At 35.2% G+C, this 11,690-nt stretch overlaps 1 protein-coding gene across 1 annotated transcript; it reads left to right on the top strand.

Annotated features, from left to right (window-relative positions):
- The first annotated feature begins 1,352 nt into the window (after positions 1–1,352).
- On the top strand, positions 1,353–10,685 carry LOC106077664 (uncharacterized). The gene is made up of 3 exons (XM_056017430.1): positions 1,353–1,520; positions 3,944–3,996; positions 5,360–10,685. The coding sequence occupies exons 2-3, from the start codon at positions 3,963–3,965 to the stop codon at positions 6,250–6,252; spliced, it is 927 nt and encodes a 308-aa protein (XP_055873405.1). The 5' UTR covers positions 1,353–1,520; positions 3,944–3,962; the 3' UTR covers positions 6,253–10,685.
- The last annotated feature ends 1,005 nt before the right edge of the window (positions 10,686–11,690 follow it).

Below are 11,690 nucleotides of genomic sequence, written 5' to 3'. Positions count from 1 at the left end.
TGGCATCCATGCGGCCCTTTCGGTGGCCCTGCGGCCCATTTAGGTACCGGCCCACCGGGCATTTGCCCAAATGTCCATATAGCCAGTCCGCCCCTGGGGTTAATGCTTTGAAGTTATAGCTTTATATGACGTTCAGGATATTTTTAGGAATTTTTTTTATTTTTAAACATTTGTTACAAAATAGCAGCGTAATGTAGGTCACTTTTGGTCATTAGTTATGCGACCAGGCGATACGAAACTTCTACGCGCCATTGCAAACGATTGCATAATATATAGAACAATATAGACAACACAATAAGATAGGCTACAGAAATTTTACCAAGATGATTTACAGAAATGGGAATCAAATTGGAGCATGTCTTTCCACCCAGAAAAAATGTTAATTATTAAGAGAAACAAACAAAAAAAAAAACCTCAAACAAATTAATTCCACTTATCTTATTCATGGTAATTACCAGTAACACAGACTAAAAACGCAAAATATCTAGGTGTTATAATAAATGAAAAACTGTCATGGAATCCACATAATGATGAAACTATCAAAATATCAAACAAAGCATTAGAGTTTATTAAAAGAAATTTTTATAAATCAAATTAAGAACATAAAACTAAAATGTTATTCAACCTTAATGGTTAGGCCAATAATAGAATATGCATCCTCTGTTTCATCGGTCGCCGAGCTCCTCTCTTATAGTTTTCTGAGGGACATTGGCCAGCGATTCCTCCGATACGTGCCTTTTATCACCAAACAGCATACTGTATATATATATATATAGTGTTCTGTCCAGCGATTTTGTATGTCCGCCTTGCTGGTAAATATAAATAGTGTAGAACCATCGAATGATCTTAGCGGTGCTGTAGTCTGGTAAGTTGGGCCATAGGCACAACGAAGAGACTCATAGAAAGAGCGTGTGTCACCAGTGTCAGCCTGTCTCTGCATGTTTATGCAATATTATTTTAAAAATACACATTAAATTTTAAAAATTAATGAAACGATGTAATGCCGCTAGACTAAGTCGTCTAAGTTACCTCCAATAAGCGGCCCGCACAACTGGCACAACCCGGGGGCCATGACCATGAGCATTAACGTGTCATTTCTTTCATTTATGCTACCTTTACTTTAAAGATATATTAAAATATGGATATAGAGTCTAAGTCTTAAGTTTAGTAAAAAAACAAAAACATGAATGCTTATTACATGGTTCGTAATCAAGATGTTATCTTTATTTTTAAATCAGATATCGATAGAAAGTATTTGAATGAAGGCCTTTTCGGAAATTCCCTTTGTTATCGGAACTACATAGTATCTAAAAATATAATCTCTCGCGAGATTTGGCAGCACCTGACGATTGTTGACCAAGATAAATAGCCATAGTAGTAAATCTATAATCTATCGCTTATAGTTATATGACTAAGCTAAAACTAAAACATTGTAGATCCAAGTTTACATAAAGTGAACATTGATATAGATCTAAGCCTTTTATCTATCCATATTTCAAATCTCATCTGACTATAAGCAGGTTAGTTTTGTGACATACATCTAGATCTAGACTATATATATAATTATAATCTAGAATTCGAGATCTAATTTCTAATTATTATTGACATTGTCGATGATTGTCACACAAATTCACAACCAATTAGTAGCGGTAGTGTAGGACTAGTAGCCAGTAGGAGTACTAGGAAGCACTGTAGCGTAGGGCAGGCTATAGTACTTACATATATCTAGATTAATAAGTGACAGTACACTATCATAACACTGTGACTGTTACTTTTAAATATTTTAATGTAGTTAGTTAGTAATGTTACACAGTAGTAACACACTGTAACTCAGTACACACTGTTACTCACTGTAACTGTAACACTAACAGTGTAACAAAGTACACAGTAAAAAAATGACAGTTACACAGCTGGCGATTAATTTCCGATTCAATCATTATTTATTTCATCTAGATTGACTAGATTCTAGTGCTACACAAAGTAAGGCCCGCAGGTCATACCCGTTTAGTATATTATAAAAATTAGAAAAAATATCAGCAAATTCTAATGATAATATAAGGAAAAGCATGAATCGATATCATATTTTATGAGCAGGCAAGCTTTTTCTTAATATTTTGCTCAGGGATATAGTACAACACGTGTAGTTATGCTATGTGTCACTTTTGGTGCATGTTCCATAGTTTGACCGCTCCTGTACCTGTGGCTGGCTGTGTGGTTATGTGGTATAATACTTATAATAATGTTATTGTTATAACAATGATTCCTAGCTGGAACCTTGCTCCCATCCATTCCCCTGCCTTCCAGCAAAACAAAACTAGATGATAGATAAATTTACAGAACTGTAGCTATATAATGCATTGTAGCTCAACACTATGGCTTGATCTTTTATATAAATTTATATTAGTGATTACAAAACCTGGTTGTGTTGTAATACTCTCTGGACTGTCATTCGATGGCCTTGACGGTCTTGGATTTAAACCCAGCCCTCTGCCACTGTCCTCCGGGAGGTTTGGTTTAGGATTTAATAATTTTCAAATATGAAGGCACATCAGAAATATGTTGCTAAGAAAGCTATATAAAGATTTTAAGCATAAAAAATCACCATCTTCATGATTTTAACATTTTTCCATGGCAAAGAAGATATATAATCACCGATCACAAAAAGAAATAGACACAAATCTCTTTTGTTTTGTTTCTTTAGCAATTAAATATTTGAACCGTATGTAACTTTCCGGTGTAAATTTCATGTGTAACGTTAAAGAGAAACTGAGGTATGAATGTATATATCTTGTGTGCTATTGTACAAATATTTGCTCTAATTATGTACTGTTTTTTTTTTTTTTTTTTTTGTAATGCACAATAGTAACAAAATTTCCTCAAGGATAATAAAGATAATTATTATTATTAATATTATTAAAGAGAGTTAATCCTGTGCACTCCCAGGGGAGCATAGGGCCGCAACCACACCTCTCCACCGAACTCGGTTCTGAGCAGCTTTCTTCATCTGCTCCCATGTCATTCCAGTACCCTCAGCTTCACTGATGACTGACCTCTTCCAGGTTTGCTTGGGTCTGCCCACTTTCCTCTTTCCTTATAGAAGGACAAACTTAATGTTTGTATTGTTACGATCTCTCTTCCTACTCAGGCCTTCTGTAAACACTGCTAAACACAACACAATACATCAACACATCAAGAACTTGACAACAAGAGCTCCACAATATCTGGTGCTTTAATAAGGATCAAATAAACAGCCAATATGACACAATTGGCAACACAATAAGCTACTACGAATGTTAAACTGTACATCACCGTACAAAACTCTACTGCCTCTATTTCTTCCTGGACTCGTACATTCACTTCAGGACTCCACCAGGATCGACTTCATGGCCGACTAACAGTCCCGGTCTCGATGCTCTCCGGTCTTGAACTGCCGCTTTCCTACACACTGTGTCTCTCGTACACGCAGGCTTTTGATCACATGACCATAACATTGGTCATATTTGCGTGTAATCGTAGTACTGTCCCTTGTCCATGGCCCCGCTGACCTGAGTGACTCACGTGTGTGTCAGCTGAGCCTATAGTTAACCCTTTTACGCCGCCTATAGGGTCATAACAGTATTATAGATTCGTATCTTGTTGTGTAGAGATAATGTCTTAGACCGCCAGATAGTTTGAAGAGTTGAAAAAGGCAAACCTAGCTTTATATTATTAAAACAAACACTTATTTATCTAAATAAACTCCTTATTATTTTAATTTTATTTTTTTATTATTTTATTTTTTGTACAAGGTTCAAACTGTTCCATGCATTGGCAAAGGGATAATAACACTGTTATAGATCTGTTGTGTTTTGAAAGAGCTTTTAGCTTGCATTAATGCATAATAATTGTACTTGTTTTTCATAATTTGTTTTTTTTTAAACTCAACTTACATTTTTTTTCCCAGAGATCAGCTTCGATTGGAAATGGCTGAAACAAGAGCTAACAAAACTAAAAGAGGTAATTTCTCCTATTAAAAATCACGGTTCAGAAAATATCATTTTTAAACACTTTAACATTTCTCACTTCAGCCAAAGGAGAAAATATAGATGAATTTAATAATATGAACTGCCATCATTTATAATCAATATGCCAATTCCTTAATTTAATTAATTAATACCTCGGAGAACATTTTGTCTTTGGTGCCCAATGTCAATGACCGATGGTAATGACTAGACTAGTCACTCTAACTAATGTAGTGGCTCAACTTTGATTATTTTCATAAAATCTAAACCTAAATTCTACAACAATGTAAAACTTGGAGACATCAAAAGAACTCTAACAATATCAATATTGTTTTTTCTAGCTGTACATAATACACATCTTTAATATTTTTTATTCTACTTAAGTTGAATCAATTTTACAGCCCTCCTAAAAAATAAAGTAGCAATAATAAATAAAACACAGAGCCATGATTTATAGATAAAAAAAAAAAAACTACAAAAATAATCAGAAAGTCACAAAGATGAGAGCACAATTCTTATTTCATATGCTAGGACAAACATCTAGTAATGTTTCTTCTTCCTAGTGGCATTAGATCATTTCTTGCCTGAATTAATCAAGAAGACCAATGCCAAGACTTCGCAAAATTTAAGTCTCACAACACACATGACTAGACTAACAGATGGATACATGCCGAATGTAAATTTGTCTTCTCTTTTTAAGGAAAGTCTGCATTTTACAAGACCAGATTTTGGGCATTATGAAAATGTTATATTGATTGATTTGTAACACCACTAAAAACTATAACAGCAGCAATCAGAACGTGCACAACTATTTCAGCACTGACAAAAGGCTGATGAAATTAATAATTGAATTTTTAAGTTTAGCATTTTGCATTTCTTTCTCTCACATTGCCACTTTGCCACTTGCCGTTGCCAATTATTGTACTATTCAGGCTCATTAGTTATCTCTTGTTATTAAAATCCCTTCCTTATTAGCATAAAGGAATTGTAATTTTGTTTATGATGCCATTCAAATTATTTGTCGTATGTATTGACTTTATTGGCTTGAATGAAAATGTTAAATTTGTATCTTGGCTGAGTGTTAAGGGCTTGGCTTCTGAACTGATCTTGGATTTTGAATATAGGAGTTTTAGATGCCTAAGGTCTGAAAGCGGTACTTTACTTTTTTTTTTATGCACTGCAAAATCTTTCTTGTTACTTTGTCCCAGTGACCATTCCAATTTTTTTTTTTTTTTTTGCACCTTTAATGAAAGGACATTAAATCTGTAGCTTTTAAACCAGAATTTTAAGATTTTCAGCCTTTGTCTTAGATCATATTCAACTATTCTTTTTTTTTCTTTCTTTTTTTAAACTTGTAGCCAAGAGAGTGACAGAACGTGGTGACCTCAATAAGTACAGACCCGTTTGTAAAAAGAATCCTGGCCATGAACTTTTCATCCCCGTGCCAGAGTTTACCGTCAACCATCTTCCCGAAGGCTTCAGGGACTCGAACATTTACGAAGCCATTAGAGCTCTGGCTGACCTCACCGTGCGTATTGATGTCACCTACACTAGCCCAGATAGACCAGAGTTCTACCCTGGTACAGATGCCCCATATCCATTTTACCACGAGCGGGAGAGCCATGTGATGAGAACAGGGTCAGGCTGGGTGGAGGAAGTAAGGAAATATGGGAAAGCTGACAACAAGGCCTGCCCATGTTTCGCCTGCCAGCAGTTGCCAACTCCAAGTAAGGTATGGGGTGAGTGCCATGTCGTGACGGCTGCTTTGGTTGTTTTCGATGATGTAGAGGCCCGTCACACGACCTGCAGAGTTGGTTTCGACAGCAGCACAATACAGGGGGTCAACCTTGACGGCGTCCAGATTGTAACAACGGATATAGCTGGAGACAGGTGTGTCTTCTCCTGTGTCACGCACGACATCGCCTTGATTGACAGACTGGAGAAGACTATGGACCTTTATGAAACTTTGGACTGGAAGGTCAATTCAAAGTATTTCCCCACCAAGGACAAACACAAGGTCGCCATCATTGTCTCACACCCTCACGGCTGTGCCAAACAGGTCTCCATCGGCAAGTGGATATACCGGTTGGATCTCGGGAAAGATCGGACGAAGTACACTTATAACACATGTACATGTCCTGGCAGCACGGGTGCGCCAGTTTACATCCTCGGCAGGGATGGTGGTATATCTAACCACAATCACAGTGGCGCCAATGCAGACGGTAACTACAGCGGAACATGGCAAGGATAGACCTATCCCCTAAACCTTACACATTTTTATTTCTACACAAAAAATTTTTTTTTCCATAATTGTTATTAATATATTGTAATCTATAAAGTATATTTTTATAATGTAAAATTTTTATCACTGAAATTTTGTTTAGTTAATGGAATCATTTTTCTTTTTGGGACCATTTTTCTTTGTATGGACTTGATCTTGTTAGCATTCGTTTATTGAATGTATAAGGTTTTATTGCTAGAATCTAGCTGAGTAATTGTACCTATTAACATTAACTTTGTCATAGATGATAAGCCAACAGCCACTTTTTAAAAATTAACTTCAAATCTTGTTTTGCTGATACAATAAATGTCTTTAAGTTTTTCTTAATTATTATTTTTTTAATATAAAATGAAAATATTTCCTTGGTAAAATTTTTCAGTTAACCTTTTTTTTTAAAATGTAAATTTCAGTTCTCTATAGCTTGTTTTGGTAGAAAAGCTAACATTTCTGCTTTGTTTAACCTTATTGAGGCTTGGTGCTACATGGTTTGGTTGTTTTTTTGTTGTTTTTTTTTAATTATTTTTTTTAATAAAATTGTGGTTATGATTTTATTAGAACATTGCAAGCTTCTAGATAGTAAAGGTGTTTAAAAACGTGTATAGTACATGTTTGGTATATCAGTTAAGGGAGTAATATCTCAGTTGTAAAGCGCTTGGCTTCCGTACCCAGAGGTCTTGAGTTCCAATCCTGTTGTAAACTGTGCTTTTGAACTTATGGATTTTTTTAGGATGCCCCGAGTCCGCACAACTCTAATGGTACCTGACGTTAGTTGGGGAAGGTAAAGCGGTTGGTCGTTGTGCTGGTCACATGACACCCAAGTTGGCCATAGAAACGGAGGAGTTGAACATTATTTTCTCCCTAAGATCACTTGGTCTGAAAGGGGTATGCTTACTTTTTTTTTTTTTTTAAGTACAATAGAGCTGTTTTAAAAGGCTGATAGTCTATATTAGACTGCCAAGTTATGTCCAACTTACAATCAAAATGTCTCAAGAATGTTAAATCTTGTATTACAAAATCAAATACTGCAGAAACCAAAATGGTTAACCTTCTCCAATTATCGTTCTTGAAAACTCTTGACATACTGTCGGCACTTCTAAACCCCCCCAGACATCTTAATATCAATAACTTTAGTTTTCTGGTTTACAATTATCTTTTAACATCTCTCAGAAGAACTCTTTCGTATCACATCTCCAACGTCATTATCAAACAACCCTGACTACAAGATCCTTCCTTCTGATTATAAAAGAAAATTCACTTGATATGAAATGGAATGCATCAAAGATTATTAAAATAGAAGAACAAGATAAAATATGTTTCCTTGAATTTGTTTTGGATGCCCTATTCATTTTCCTTGCAGATCTTTTCCTGGTTAGTTTTTGTGTGTTTTTCAAGGTTTTTACATAATGTATTTGAAGTAACAAAACAATAAAGATTTAGGGGGGCATGGTGACTTAATGGTAAAGTGCTTGCCTTACGAATTGGGGGATCTCAAGTTCAAATCTCGTGATCACTGGGATTTCGAACTTCAGGATTTTTAGGATGCACCCGAGACCACTCAGCTCAATTAGTACCGGACATGTTATGGAAAGTAAAGGTGATTGGTTGTTGTGCCGGCCACATGACACTCTAGTTAACTGTTGGCCATGGGAACAATCTTAACATCATCTTCCCCCATAGTTTGTAGGGTTTGAAAGGGTTTCCTTTACCTACCTTTTAAAAAGAAGTATTGATTCCTATCAAATGTTGACAGAAAGAGTGAAAATTTGTGTTTGAAATTTGGCTGCTCTGGTAGTCCTAGTCCTGGAGATCAGCCTTTTGTTCTTTCGAGCCTTTGTTAGGGATAAGCCTTCCTTTTTTTTTTGTTGTAAGTTGGTTCTTGTTCACCAGCTAACATCTCATTTTTCTCAAAGGGCATTTCAAATTGAGTGTTAAAAAGTATTCATATATTACTGCATCTTAAGTTGTACACAAATAAATATTTTCATTTAAAGAGCACAATGTGATTCTGTGTAATATACATTTATTATTTAGTTACTATTTTTTTTTATTTTGTGCTAAGTTAAAAACTAGTTTATTTGAAAGATGGTTGGATGAGAAAATTATAAACATTTTATTTTCCTTAGTTTTGTATATTTGACTGCATTGTTTTTCACAAATATCAGTCTGTATTTATTTTTAAATCTATATTAATTGTGACAAGAAGTATAAAACAAAATACCCTAAAAAAAATTGGAAGGAAAAAAATATGCTTCAGAAAATCTCTGAAAATGGTCATCGTTAGTTTAAAGGCAGGGCCGGCCTTAGGAATAGGCAAACTAGGCAGTCAGCTAGGGCCTCGCAATGAAGAAATATTTTTAGAAAAGAAAAATTGTGAAACATGGATCAAATTTTAAACTCTATGTTACTGGACTAGCTCTAAGTCATACTATAATTCAAGGCTTATTCTCCAATGTTTAAATCTACTTGTTAGACTACATATATGTTAGAAGACCATTATTTCTTTCTTTTGATGAAATGTCACAACGCTATTTCTAATCTGGTGATCATGACTCATCTATGAATCACATTCCTACTATCAGCTCTCTATGAATATAACTTTTTTTGCTGATTTAGATACAGGAGAGTTTTTAATTCATTGCATATTTTTTGGCCTTAATTTTTTTTTTTAATTTCATTTTGGGGCCACTCTATTCGCCTAGGGCCTCCATAATTTTTTTTTTCTTTTCTGTTTCATTTTGGGGCCACTCTATTCGCCTAGGGCCTCCATAATTTTTTTTTTCTTTTCTATTTCATTTTGGGGCCACTCTATTCGCCTAGGGCCTCCATAATTTTTTTTTTCTTTTCTATTTCATTTTGGGGCCACTCTATTCACCAAGGGCCTCCTTAATTTTTTTTTCTTTTCTGTTTCATTTTGGGGGCCACTCTATTCGCCTAGGGCCTCCACTTATCAAAGGCCGGCCCTGTTGATGGTGTTTGAATGTAGTCATCTTGATCAAAATTTAGGCTGTCATAATAGAGTCAGCGTGTCAGTGAGTGACATTTTTAAATATTTTTGACAAAGTGAACTATAAGAATGACACTTTGTTGTTTTTAATTGGATCATTCCAAAAAAGGTTTGTTATAAAATAAATTCAATCACTGATGTTTGCCTACAAAAGTGAGTTGATTTAAACACTTGTATATTTTGTGCCTAGTTTTAATGAGAGTTAAGGCATCTGCAGAAATAGTCAATGTTTCGGCATATGATAACTGGCCAGTGTTTTGAGAAAGTGTAATTGGTCATTGTTTTGGCAGAGTATAACTGGCCAATTTTTAGGCATAATATGACTGGCCAATGTTTTCGTATAGTATAGCTGGCCAAAATTTTGGCATAGTATGACTGGTCAGTTTTTTATTTATAGTATAACTGGCTAATTATAGTTTAACTGGCTAAAGTTTTTTTTATAGTATTCTTCTTCTTCTAACCAGCTTTATCCAGTTTGTTAGGCATGTTCATTTCGTTGTACATGGCTCTGCCTGTGTTTCCTGTTGCCCATTGGTTGAGCCACTCCTCTTTGTGATTGTTGACTAACATTGACCTTAGGGTGAAGTAGTTAACTGGTCTATCTGGTTGTTCTTAAGATGAACCTGCCTTTGTTAGCTTATCTACCTTTTCATTTCCTATTATACCAATGTGTCCAGGGATCCACTGTAGTGTGATATTGATATTTAATTTTTAAAAAATCATCTGATGGATTATCACAATGAGTGTTGTCAACTCTCTTGGGCTGCTTGAGGTGCTGCTGTTAAGTGCTTGCAGAGTAGATTGGGAATCTGTAAAGACAACAATATCTGATGGTGATTGCACTCCTACATATAATTTTTTTTTCCCCACTGTCTGTAATGCTATGGTAATTGCCGCAGTTTCGGCTTGAAAGTTTGAGTAGTATAAAACTGGCCAATGTTTTGGTATAGTATAAATGGTCAATATTTTGTTATAGTATGACTAGCCAATCTTTTGTTATAGCATTACATGCTTTTGGTAATGAAATACTAAGCCTTATATCTTTCTCTACACTTTTTTGTAGCACCAAGCCTCATGTGCTAGTTTATTCATATTTTTATTTCTAAAATTTAATTTAGTAATTGCCAAAAAAAAAAAAGTATCTTTTAATTTTTGATTGACATGAATTCTTATTATTGATTTTAAAATTCTTGATAAAAATTGGCAAAATAACTTTCATTTTCATAATCATATTCACTGCAACAGCTGTCTTTTGTCTTGATTAACTCCCCTACTTTTAGAGGGCGCTGCTTCACTGATCTTTCTCTTTATTCAATTATTCGTCTCTTTGCTTAAAGCTCTCAATTAGTTGATATTTTTGTTATGTCCTGAGAACTGTTGGTCCAAATCTTGTTATTATTTTGTTTCAATATGAAACTATTGTTGTTGTTGACACACATTTTAAAATAATAAAAAAATTGATATGATATAAATTACTTTGCCTTTTTTTTTTCCACATATATTTTTGAAGGGAATATATTCATTTTACTAAAAGCTGGATAAAGTAGCTCTTAGTCATGTAGTAAGCATTTCAAATTTCATCCGTCCCTTGATTTTATCACACAGAGTTGCTGTGATGGTTTGCATAACCAAATCCATGCATTCTTCCTGGTCAGCGGGAGGTGTAGTGGCAGAGTGATTAAGCACTTGGCTTCCAAACCATGGGTCCCGGGTTCAAATCCTGAGGAAGGCTGGGCTTTTTAATTTTGGGATCTTTAGGGTGCCTTTGAGTCCACCCAGTTCTAATGGGTACCAGACATTAGTTGGGGAACAGCAAAGGTGGTTGGTCATTGTGCTGGCCACATGACACCCTCGTTAACCATAGGCGACATAGATTGCAAGGCCCAGAAAGGGGGAACATTTCCTGGTCAGCAGCTATGCCTAGAAGAATTTCAAGAGAGAGGTCTGTCCATTCTCCCACGTTGTCCAGCCAGTTTTATGTCATACCATGTAAGATGATTGTTCAAAGTGGTATGTCGTTCGCTGTTCTTGATGTCCAACCAGCAATTGGCCTAGAATTCTTAAGTTTATATCTTCGCCATTATCACCCCCAGAAAGGCTTGAAGTCTGGTCCGGATGACATATGTCCATATAATTAAAGTTAAACCTTTAAGGTCACCTATTCTGTGTTGGAATAATTCATTATTATAATCCAGTCAGTGTTCCCCAACCTTTTTCTGTAACGGAACACTTGGCACATTCTGAGTAGTTGCTTATTTTTAGAGAGATTTACTTCACGTGGTGGCTATCTAGTTAATTATTCCAGTAGTTTATGTGAAACACCTATTCAGGCTTCGCGGAACAGTTTTCGGAAACACTGTTATAATCAATACTTATTTCAGGTCAAAGACTCAAAAAACAAAGA

This window comes from Biomphalaria glabrata, chromosome 18, assembly GCF_947242115.1.
Source record: "Biomphalaria glabrata chromosome 18, xgBioGlab47.1, whole genome shotgun sequence".
NCBI lineage: Eukaryota > Metazoa > Mollusca > Gastropoda > Planorbidae > Biomphalaria > Biomphalaria glabrata.
The sequence above is the reverse complement of the archived record's forward strand: the minus strand, read 5'-3'. Positions and strand labels throughout refer to the sequence as shown.

Excerpts from the sequence above, each read along its gene's own strand:
- LOC106077664 (XM_056017430.1), top strand. The coding sequence starts at position 3,963 with ATGGCTGAAACAAGAGCTAACAAAACTAAAAGAG. Across the intron at positions 3,997-5,359 it reads AGCTAACAAAACTAAAAGAG|CCAAGAGAGTGACAGAACGT; the intron begins GTAATTTCTCCT and ends TTAAACTTGTAG.